Source organism: Oncorhynchus tshawytscha, linkage group LG03, assembly GCF_018296145.1.
Source record: "Oncorhynchus tshawytscha isolate Ot180627B linkage group LG03, Otsh_v2.0, whole genome shotgun sequence".
Taxonomy (NCBI): Eukaryota; Metazoa; Chordata; class Actinopteri; order Salmoniformes; family Salmonidae; genus Oncorhynchus; species Oncorhynchus tshawytscha.
Genome location: NC_056431.1, coordinates 194185 through 206640, shown reverse-complemented (window position 1 = coordinate 206640; position 12456 = coordinate 194185). Strand labels below are relative to the sequence as shown.

The following is a 12456-nucleotide window of genomic DNA, read 5'->3' as shown; positions in this document are numbered from 1 at the left end:
GAGACAATGGGTTCCGTGTATGTGTGTGTGTGTGTGTTCAGCAGACAGCTCTACGCAGTCGTCTGACATTCCCCCTGACAGCTCTGAACTTTTCACAGCAGCAGCGGACAGGACTGTCAGTGTGTGTATGTGTGAAAGGGGGCGGGCTACCACGTCAGGCCAGAAAAGGTAGGGAGTCTATCTGGCTGTATCGGTGTGTATGTTGTGTGTGTATGTCTGTGTGTTGGCACTAGTAGGTTTCTGCCCAGTCTCCCATCATCACCTGGTCATGTGTGCTGAAGGTCAGGTGTGTCTACGGGCCGAACTCATACCAGAAGTTATTACAACACACAACACACACACATCTCTATATGATTATACAACTATGTATTCACAGCTGAGTGTGATTGCATGTGTATATTAACATCATAAAATAAATAGTTATTGCTAACTCTCTGCATTGATGCTACTCTAATTCTGTTTGAACATAACATCACAATCCAAACCAAACAGCGTCATACCATCACCTCAGGAAACAAATATTTTCCTTCATCGAGAAACTGTACATGTCTTAGATGGAGGCCTGCTAATATCTTCAGTGGACTATACACCTCCCTATACAGATATGAATATATTCAGTGGACTATACACCTCCCTATACAGATATGAATATATTCAGTGGACTATACACCTCCCTATACAGATATGAATATATTCAGTGGACTATACACCTCCCTATACAGATATGAATATATTCAGTGGACTATACACCTCCCTATACAGATATGAATATATTCAGTGGACTATACACCTCCCTATACAGATATTAATATCTTCAGTGGACTATACACCTCCCTATACAGATATGAATATATTCAGTGGACTATACACCTCCCTATACAGATATGAATATATTCAGTGGACTATACACCTCCCTATACAGATATGAATATATTCAGTGGACTATACACCTCCCTATACAGATATGAATATATTCAGTGGACTATACACCTCCCTATACAGATATGAATATATTCAGTGGACTATACACCTCCCTATACAGATATGAATATATTCAGTGGACTATACACCTCCCTATACAGATATGAATATATTCAGTGGACTATACACCTCCCTATACAGATATGAATATATTCAGTGGACTATACACCTCCCTATACAGATATGAATATATTCAGTGGACTATACACCTCCCTATAGAGATATGAATATATTCAGTGGACTATACACCTCCCTATACAGATATGAAAATATTCAGTGGACTATACACCTCCCTATACAGATATGAATATATTCAGTGGACTATACACCTCCCTATACAGATATGAATATATTCAGTGGACTATACACCTCCCTATACAGATATGAATATATTCAGTGGACTATACACCTCCCTATACAGATATGAATATATTCAGTGGACTATACACCTCCCTATACAGATATGAATATATTCAGTGGACTATACACCTCCCTATACAGATATGAATATATTCAGTGGACTATACACCTCCCTATACAGATATGAATATATTCAGTGGACTATACACCTCCCTATACAGATATGAATATATTCAGTGGACTATACACCTCCCTATACAGATATGAATATATTCAGTGGACTATACACCTCCCTATACAGATATGAATATATTCAGTGGACTATACACCTCCCTATACAGATATGAATATATTCAGTGGACTATACACCTCCCTATACAGATATGAATATATTCAGTGGACTATACACCTCCCTATACAGATATGAATATATTCAGTGGACTATACACCTCCCTATACAGATATGAATATATTCAGTGGACTATACACCTCCCTATACAGATATGAATATATTCAGTGGACTATACACCTCCCTATACAGATATTAATATATTCAGTGGACTATACACCTCCCTATACAGATATGAATATATTCAGTGGACTATACACCTCCCTATACAGATATGAATATATTCAGTGGACTATACACCTCCCTATACAGATATGAATATATTCAGTGGACTATACACCTCCCTATACAGATATTAATATATTCAGTGGACTATACACCTCCCTATACAGATATGAATATATTCAGTGGACTATACACCTCCCTATACAGATATGAATATATTCAGTGGACTATACACCTGCCTATACAGATATGAATATATTCAGTGGACTATACACCTCCCTATACTAATTCTATACAGATATTAATATATTCAGTGGTCTATACACCCCCCTATACTAATTCTATACAGATATGAATATATTCAGTGGACTATACACCTCCCTATACAGATATGAATATATTCAGTGGACTATACACCTCCCTATACTAATTCTATACAGATATTAATATATTCAGTGGACTATACACCTCCCTATACTAATTCTATACAGATATTAATATATTCAGTGGACTATACACCTCCCTATACTAATTCTATACAGATATTAATATATTCAGTGGACTATACACCTCCCTATACAGATATTAATATATTCAGTGGACTATACACCTCCCTATACTAATTCTATACAGATATTAATATATTCAGTGGACTATACACCTCCCTATACTAATTCTATACAGATATTAATATATTCAGTGGACTATACACCTCCCTATACTAATTCTATACAGATATTAATATATTCAGTGGACTATACACCTCCCTATACTAATTCTATACAGATATTAATATATTCAGTGGACTATACACCTCCCTATACTAATTCTATACAGATATTAATATATTCAGTGGACTATACACCTCCCTATACTAATTCTATACAGATATTAATATATTCAGTGGACTATACACCTCCCTATACTAATTCCATACAGATATGAATATATTCAGTGGACTATACACCTCCCTATACAGATATGAATATATTCAGTGGACTATACACCTCCCTATACTAATTCTATACAGATATGAATATATTCAGTGGACTATACACCTCCCTATACAGATATGAATATATTCAGTGGACTATAACACCTCCCTATACTAATTCTATACAGATATGAATATATTCAGTGGACTATACACCTCCCTATACTAATTCTATACAGATATTAATATATTCAGTGGACTATACACCTCCCTATACTAATTCCATACAGATATTAATATATTCATTGGACTATACACCTCCCTATACAGATATTAATATATTCAGTGGACTATACACCTCCCTATACAGATATTAATATATTCAGTGGACTATACACCTCCCTGTACAGATATGAATATATTCAGTGGACTATACACCTCCCTATACTAATTCTATACAGATATGAATATATTCAGTGGACTATACACCTCCCTATACAGATATTAATATATTCAGTGGACTATACACCTCCCTATACTAATTCTATACAGATATTAATATATTCAGTGGACTATACACCTCCCTATACTAATTCTATACAGATATGAATATATTCAGTGGACTATACACCTCCCTATACAGATATGAATATATTCAGTGGACTATACACCTCCCTATACTAATTCTATACAGATATGAATATATTCAGTGGACTATACACCTCCCTATACAGATATGAATATATTCAGTGGACTATACACCTCCCTATACAGATATGAATATATTCAGTGGACTATACACCTCCCTATACTAATTCCATACAGGTATGTTGGAGTTTGAAGTTGCAGCTCGGCAGTAATGCACCCATTCACAGTAGGCGACTAGGCGCTATTAAGAATTGGTTTATTTATAAATGTTAACAGTTCAGAGTTGAAACAAATTAAAGACAGAATCAAACATTCTGGACAGAACGCCAGGCTTTACCATAGATGCTTTGCAGCACAGAGCTCTTGGCTGCTGTCTTGGTGGGTGGAACTCTGGCCTCAGGCTTGGTCCTAATAGGGGTGTGACCAGGGAAAGCCGGCCTATCCCAGAACAGCTGGATCAGGAGGGAGGCGACCTCAGGTGGCTCCACTCTTTTCCCAGCACCAAAAGCCTCCCTCAATCTGCATCGCACATGGAACCTACACACAAACACACCCAGAACACGGTACATTATAGAGGCCTTCATTTGTCCAACCTATTCGGTTCGTATATTACACAGCACATGACATTTGGACATTATTCAGTTCACTGAAAAACGTTACAGGCATCCCTGGAAAAGCTGGTTTAAGAGGGGTGAGAAATAATAATTAGTCCAACCTCAGGGGTTCCACAAGGCTCAATTCTGGGTCCGCTACTCTTCAGCATCAATACATAACACTTCCTCTAGGGGAACTGAACCCGACCATGGCATACTTCAAGAGCTTAGTAGAAAAAGCTTATTACTTGTATACTACAATTAAATCAGTACACGCATCCGCACGCACACACATCTACTGGCGGCTGGGAACAGAGGGCTTTCCGATGTGGGGTAGTAGATCCTGAATGAGAGGCTGCTGGTAGCTATTAGAATGGCACGCCTGAACTTTTAGCCTCTCGTTAAAACACTGAGAGGGCTCCAGATTATACCCCCTGTCTCCCCCACCTCCCCCCTCTCTCCCCCGTCCTGGAGGTGTTGGTGGTAGGAGGGCAGGCAGCCAGACCACAGAGAGCGTGAGGGGGAGACACTGTGTGTAAGTTGGTGTGTGTGTGTGTGGAGGGAAGACACATGTGGGCACCACATGGCACTGCCACAGTCTCTTGATAAGAGAGAATGCTACTGTGGAGCACAGTATACCCCTCCCCCTTTCAACCATACACACACTTCCTCCAGGCTGTTTGGGAAGCCATCTCAGAGCCAACCTTGGTATCGGGCCAGAGAGAAACTACCTGAGCACCTCTGCTCAGGCTCTATTCCATGGCAGTACTCCCAGTACTGGCTCAGCTTGGAGAGGGAATGGGAAGAATGAAAAGCAGACCATCCCTGGTCGGGCTTCAACCTTACCTCCTCCAGGCTCGTTGGATAGTGCAGGCAGCCTGGTCTCTGTCCCCCTCCCTGGGCTTGCTGCTGGGGCGGCGTGACTGTGTGGAGGCTTTAGTGTGGTTCTTGCTGGAGGAGGTGGTATGGTCTGTGGCAGGGCGTGTTCTGTGTCTGGGGTTGTGTGTGTTGGCGTGTGTGTCTCTCTTGCTTCTAGGGGTGCGTTCCCTGGTGCTGGGGGCTTCTTGATCCATGGTGGGGTGAGTAGACGTGTCTGTGTTGGATAGAGTGTGTGTGTGGGAAGAAGTGTGTGTGTTGGAAGGAGTGTGTGTGTTGGAAGTAGTGTGTGTTTTGGAAGGAGTATGTGTGTTAGAGGGAGTTTGTGTGTTGGAAGGAGTGTGTGTGTTGGAGGTAGTGTGTGTTTTGGAAGGAGTGTGTGTGTTGGAAGGAGTGTGTGTGTTTGCAGAGGTGAGTCTCTTGGTCCTGGGTGTGGTGGGGGTCTGTGTTTTGGGCTGGGGGTCGGCTGCAGCCTGCAGGAGAGAGACGCTCCCTGACCCTAGACCCCTGGGCAGGGAGCATGGGGTCAGAGGTCACTGAGGGGTGAGGGGTCACCACGGGGTCAGGTCCTTTCCTCTCCTGGAGGGTCTGCTTCTATGTGCTGAGAAAGAGAGGGAAGTAAGAGACTGAGAGAGTGGGTGAATATGTGTGTGTGTATATGTGTGTGTGTATATGTGTGTTAGGTTTGGGTGGTTTACCGTATATATACCGTAGTCCAGGATTTTGGAAAAAGCCACGGGATGGTTTTTCAATACCGTCAATACTGTTTAAACTACTTCTTTTTTTAATACATTTGAATATTTCTAGCTACTTTTTAAGTAAATATCTGCAGTCAACTTGTGAAATATGGTAGGAGATAATGAAGATGGCGTTCATAATTTTACGTGTTTGTCATTGAGCGGATCTGATCAAGCTGAGCCGCAGGGCACCGGTCTATGACCCGTGACGAGAACGAGCAAAAGCAGTGAGGCAGGAGCGCCTTCTCAAACGGAACAGTAATGAGTCACATGCAAAAGTGAATGCTTTTGATCAAAAAGGCTTTATCTGCCTTCCCAATGAAAACTAGTTTGGCGTCACCTTAATTGGGGCTCATAGTAATATCTGGAACAGAATAAATGGAATGGAATCAAACTCATCAAACACATGTTTGATAACATTCCATTCACTCCATTTCAGCCATTATTATGAGTCGTCCTCCCCTCAGCAGCCTCCTGTGTGTGTGTATGTCCGTACCTCTATGTTTCCGTGTCTCCTCTTTGCTATTGGTCTGTTCTGCTTTGGCTGTATTAGCCCCGCCCCCTGCCTCTCTCTCATACACTGACAGTTCCTTCATAGTCTCAGCCAATGACAGATGCTCCTGCTCAGCGCGGGCCAATAACATCCTCTGTTTCTCTGTTCTAGCCAATGAGATTTGATGCTCCGCCTCCCGCCTCCGCTGCTCCTCCTCGCGTTTCCTGAGTGACATCATGACACATATTACACACGTCTCACACACTTACACCCTAACCCTAGTTACGACCTTATCTCAAAGCCTTATCTAAACCCTACCGCTGGACCAGCCCTGACCAACATCACAAACTAGTCCTGACGTTACAAAGAACAACAGGAGAATCCTTTCAGTAATCCAAGCCTAATAGGAGTTCCAAGCACATAGAGACCATTACAGGCCGTTTATACAAACAGTGTAGAATTATAAGAGAGGGATGTGTGAGCGAGAGAGAGAGAGAGAGCGAGAGACAGGGAGAAGATGTATGTGTGTGCAGGGATGACAGGTAGAAAGATGGATATGGAGAGAGTGTGACTGTTTCTATATGGGTTGGGGGAATACGACAGGGAGAGATGGAGAGAAAGGGAGATGAGAGAGAGAGAGAGAGAGAGAGAGAGAGAGAGAGAGAGAGGGAGAGAATGTGTGTGTGTGTGTGTGTGTGTGTGTGTGTATGGCATGATCTGGTTGACTATGATAGAGTTGTTGACAGAGAGTACTAAGCAGACAGGGGATGGATCACAATGCTTGTTTCTATGTGTGTGCATGTGTGTGTATGGTACTTGGCTGCGTCCTTGCGTAGCTGTTCGTGTCTCATCAGTAGTTGTTTCCTTTCGGTGAAGGCCTTGCGGACGGTGTATCCTTTATACAGGGCCTGGATGGAAGCAGCAGCGATGTCCTGGATGGCCGCTATAGACAGAGCTCCATGCTCCAACATGTACTGAGTCACCTCACTGTGTTCCCCTAGGAGGGTGTAGTCCAGGGGGGTGTACCTACACACACACACACACGCACACGTTTTTTGTTTCTGTACACCAGCTTCAAACAGCAGAAAATACAACATTATTGGTTATGGAAGATATATTTCACAGTGGTTTAGATGGTACAATGATTCTCTACACTATACTTGCTTGTTTTGTCACATAAACTGATATTAGAATTAGAATTTTAGTAACCAGGAAATGGCGGAGTGATTTCTGCATAGTGCATCTTTAACCTAATGAACTTGCTTTGTGAAAAAAAACACACACAGAGAATAGATTCACAAAATTCATTCGGAAAATAACAACATGTAATTTTCCATTGATATTTTAGTAATTTAGCAGACGCTCTTATGCAGAGTGACATACATTAGTGCATTCATCTTAACATAGCAGGTAACAGGTAACTGCCAAAATAAAGGAAACACTTGAGGAAATGAGGGATACAAAGTATATTGAAAACAGGTGCTTCCACACAGGCGTGGTTCCTGAGTTAATTAAGCAATTAACATCCCATCATGCTTAGGGTCATGTATAAAAATGCTGTGCAGGACATTATTTTGGCTACCATGTCTATGCCTCCATAGGATGACAATGCCCCCATCCACAGGGCATGATTGGTTACTGAATGGTTTGAGGAGCATGAAAAGATGTAAACCACATGTCATGTCTGTCTCAGTCACCAGATCTCAACCCAGTTGATTCTGGAACGGAGAATGAGACAGCGTTTTCCACCACCATCAACAAAACACCAAATGATGGAATTTCTGGTGGAAGAATGGTGTCGCATCCCTCCAAGAGTTTCAGACACTTGTAGAATCTATGCCAAGGTGCATTGAAGCTGTTCTGGCTCGTGGTGCCCAGTGCCCTATTAAGACGTGATATGTTGGGGTTTCCTTTATCTTGCCAGTTACCTGTACTTATCAGTCAGTGCCAGTAGGAAAATACAAGTAAAAATATAATTTAGTAGGCCACTAGGTAGAGAGACAGCACAAAAACTAAATTGCCTTAGCAAGACAATACCAACAGCTACTTTTTGAATCTAAATCGATACTTGCTGCTGTTGTAGGAGCTGATGTCCTTCCAAACTATAGACGAGGCACTTCCTCAACATCCACCTCACCTCTCCTCGTTGTGTTCCATGTGGTTGGGGAAGGCATTAGAGTTCAGCAGCAGCTTCACAGCATCCAGATAGCCATTGTTACACGACCAGTGGAGAGCTGTCCTGCCCTGCAGACACACACAGTAGGACAGGACCAGTGGAGAGCTGTCCTGCCCTGCAGACACACACAGTAGGACAGGACCAGTGGAGAGCTGTCCTGCCCTGCAGACACACACAGTAGGACAGGACCAGTGGAGAGCTGTCCTGCCCTGCAGACACACACAGTAGGACAGGACCAGTGGAGAGCTGTCCTGCCCTGCAGACACACACAGTAGGACAGGACCAGTGGAGAGCTGTCCTGCCCTGCAGACACACACAGTAAGACAGGACCAGTGGAGAGCTGTCCTGCCCTGCATACACACACAGTAGGACAGGACTAGTGGAGAGCTGTCCTGCCCTGCAGACACACACAGTAGGACAGGACCAGTGGAGAGCTGTCCTGCCCTGCAGACACACACAGTAGGACATGACCAGTGGAGAGCTGTCCTGCCCTGCATACACACACGGTAGGACAGGACCAGTGGAGAGCTGTCCTGCCCTGCAGACACACACGGTAGGACAGGACCAGTGGAGAGCTGTCCTGCCCTGCAGACACACACGGTAGGACAGGACCAGTGGAGAGCACTTTGTGTGTGTGTGTGTGTGTGTGTTTCTGTATATGTACTGTATGTCTGTGTTTGATTGTGTGTGTGTGTGTATGTCTGTGTTTGATTGTGTGTGTGTGTGTGTGTGTATGTACTGTATGTCGGTGAGTGTGTGTGTGTGTACCTCTTTGTCCTGTATATTAGGGTCGGCGTTGTTCTCCATGAGTAGTACAGCCATACAGGTGATGTACCCTCCATAAGCAGCACACTGGAGAGGAGTCCTGCCTGCCTGGTCCTGGACGTTAGGACTGATCCCATTCTCCATCAGCAACTACCATGACCATCACACTGAGGTTACAGTACCAGCCAACCGGCTCAATGACCTGAACAACACATCCTTAACACAGTCTATAAGGAAAGGAAATGAAGACAAATGAAGAAGTGTTCAGGGATAATAAAAGTGTATAAAGGTGAAAAGACAGACCTGGCAGACTTCAGTGTTCCCCCCCAGAGCCGCCCAGTGCAGAGCAGTGTGTCCATCTAGATCCACCAGGTGGACATGAGCAGAGCCTACACAATGAAAATCCATGAGGCATTCTTCACCATAGTAAGCCCACCCAAATCCTGCATTACAAGAGCATGGTACACTAGTGTAGTCCTGTATGACTCAGTAGGTAGAGCATGGTACACTAGTGTAGTCCTGTATGACTCAGTAGGTAGAGCATGGTACACTAGTGTAGTCCTGTATGACTCAGTAGATAGAGCATGGTACACTTGTGTAGTCCTGTATGACTCAGTAGATAGAGCATGGTACACTAGTGTAGTCCTGTATGACTCAGTAGGTAGAGCATGGTACACTAGTGTAGTCCTGTATGACTCAGTAGGTAGAGCATGGTACACTAGTGTAGTCCTGTATGACTCAGTAGATAGAGCATGGTACACTAGTGTAGTCCTGTATGACTCAGTAGATAGAGCATGGTACACTAGTGTAGTCCTGTATGACTCAGTAGATAGAGCATGGTACACTAGTGTAGTCCTGTATGACTCAGTAGGTAGAGCATGGTACACTAGTGTAGTCCTGTATGACTCAGTAGATAGAGCATAGCACCACATACAAAATGGCTATAAGTTGCTTTGGATAAAAGCGTCTGCTAAATGGCAGATATTATTGAATCAACCTCCCAATTCACAGCTTTATTAGACAACGTTTCGATCCGAACCGGATCTTCGTCAGGTCAAACAAACTGAGTGTTCACATCCCCACATTTCACCTCACATGCACATGACGCATGGTAGGTGTGGAACAAATTCTATTCACTTTGCATATAGTTAATCATAATTAATCACAGAGGTACATACGGTCATAAACGATTATAGACATCAAAAAAAGATTACTGTTGCCTAGGTTTTAAGTTGGCCCAATTTGTATGTATATAATCGTTACGTACCTCTGTGCTCAATTTTGATTGACTATACACAAAAGTGAAATGACACACACCATGCTTCAAGCGCATAATGTTCATGTGAGGAGAATGTGTATATTTCGGGGTGTGAGGGGAAATGTGTATATTTGGGGATGTGAGGGGGAATGTGTATATTTGGGGATGTGAGGAGGAATGTGTATATTTGGGGATGTGAGGGGAATGTGTATATTTGGGGATGTGAGGGGAATGTGTATATTTGGGGATGTGAGGGAGAATGTGTATATTTGGGGATGTGAGGGAGAATGTGTATATTTGGGGATGTGAGGGGGATGTGTATATTTGGGGATGTGAGGGGGATGTGTATATTTGGGGATGTGAGGGGGAATGTGTATATTTGGGGATGTGAGGGGGAATGTGTATATTTGGGGATGTGAGGGGGAATGTGTATATTTGGGGATGTGAGGGGGATGTGTATATTTGGGGATGTGAGGGGAATGTGTATATTTGGGGATGTTTTTAAGGATGCGTGTATGACCACAAACTCTTCACTGCTATCAGATCACAATGTATTGAAGGACTAGGATACCAAGTCTACAATAATCACCACCACACACATTGGTTTACTGCGTAGCAGAGATGGAAGAGGAAGTGAGACATCTCACTCGCTCCTTTTTTCCAATGGTCAACGACCTGAGTAAAACAAAATCTTCATTTATCCACCATCTTTGCTGTGTACCTTTGATAAGTGTGAGGATGATGTGGCGGTGTCCCATCTCACAGGCTCTGAACAGAGGCGTGTGTTTCATCACGTCTAGACTGTCCACTATGGCTCCTCTCTCCAACAGCAACCTCACTGTACTCACATGACCTGACAGAGAGGCCGCATGCAGCGCTGCAACACACACACACACATTTAGTTGAGATTTTCAGTCTCCACACACTTCAGCAGCCTCACCTACTCGAGTTTTCAGAACCAGTTTGTCAAATGAAAAGTCATTTGTTGCACTTTGACCCTGTACTGTGTTGTTATTTCATGTCAGTCAATATTTACACCACTGGCCCATCTATCTACTCCAGTGACTCTGATCAACCCACTCTGCTCCCCATCACACTCAACCTCATTAGCATAGTACACCAGATTATTTGCATATTTTACCAACTCATTAGCATATGCTCACATAAATTGTCCCTGCAGGGCAGGAAGCAGGGGCATCACCATGGTGATTAGTGCCCCAGTCAGCCCACAGGGCAGAGCAGGGGACAAAGGATAGCATGTCTACAGCTTGGGAATGGTGTGTGTATGTGTGTCTGTATGTGTGTGCGCGTGCGTGCGTGTGTGTGTGTGTTATGTGTTGACATGTCTCTCTCCCCACTTGTCTCTCCCGCTCCACTGCTTTCGGGGAATCCCCTGACATCTATGCCACTCTGGGGAATCCCCTGTGACATCAGACAGCCGCTGTCCTGCCACCTGCGTCACCTCCAGTGCCTCAACATTCCTACACGTGCAGGATGACAGAGGCTAGCACCAGTGTGTGAGTGTGAGTGTGTGAGTGTGTGTGTGTGTCATCCTGCGCGTCTGTTTATCTCTCTGAGTAGCTCTGATGGTGACAGTACCAGGACATTAAGATCTGGGAAACTGTGGTGAAGGCGGTGAGGGGGGTAGGGGATGAAGGGGGAGGGAGCCGGGGATGAAGGGGGAGGTGTCCTCTACCAGCCTGACCAGTCACAGCAGCTCTTAGTCTACTGCTGACTGAAACAATCCCTGCGTATTAAACACATCCCAGAGTTCCTCACCAGTGCCTCCGTACTTGTCGGCCATGTTGATGTCGATGTGAGGCGTGAGTGTCAGCATGGTGCGTATGACATCATCGCTTCCTTTCCCAGCAGCCCACATGAACGCTGTGCGGCCCTCCAGATCTGGCTCGTCTTTCACAGAGGGGTGGGACAGAAACACACCCACCGTCTCCTACGTACGCACATACACACACACACACGTGCACGTACGCACGCACACACACGCACACACATGAGTCCCTGATATAAGGTGAAAACGTGCGCGTGTGTGCATGTGCGTGT

The 12456-nt window shown here is 44.0% G+C and overlaps 1 protein-coding gene across 2 annotated transcripts in view; it reads right to left on the bottom strand.

Moving 5' to 3' along the window:
* Window positions 1-12456, bottom strand: part of LOC112222691 (inversin-like) — a 36724-nt gene that overhangs the window by 5149 nt on the left and 19119 nt on the right. The window contains exons 9-17 of one of the 2 annotated variants that reach the window (XM_042306798.1): window positions 12175-12346; window positions 11117-11272; window positions 9441-9526; window positions 9141-9287; window positions 8334-8440; window positions 7013-7222; window positions 6200-6420; window positions 4937-5567; window positions 3835-4034 (exon numbers count right to left, since the gene is read on the bottom strand). In XM_042306798.1, the coding sequence (XP_042162732.1) occupies window positions 5518-5567; window positions 6200-6420; window positions 7013-7222; window positions 8334-8440; window positions 9141-9287; window positions 9441-9526; window positions 11117-11272; window positions 12175-12346 (1149 nt within the window). In that variant the 3' untranslated portion in view covers window positions 3835-4034; window positions 4937-5517. Of the gene's footprint in view, window positions 1-3834; window positions 4035-4936; window positions 6421-7012; window positions 7223-8333; window positions 8441-9140; window positions 9288-9440; window positions 9527-11116; window positions 11273-12174; window positions 12347-12456 lie in introns of both variants that reach the window. The other variant, XM_042306797.1, reaches the window with a different exon arrangement.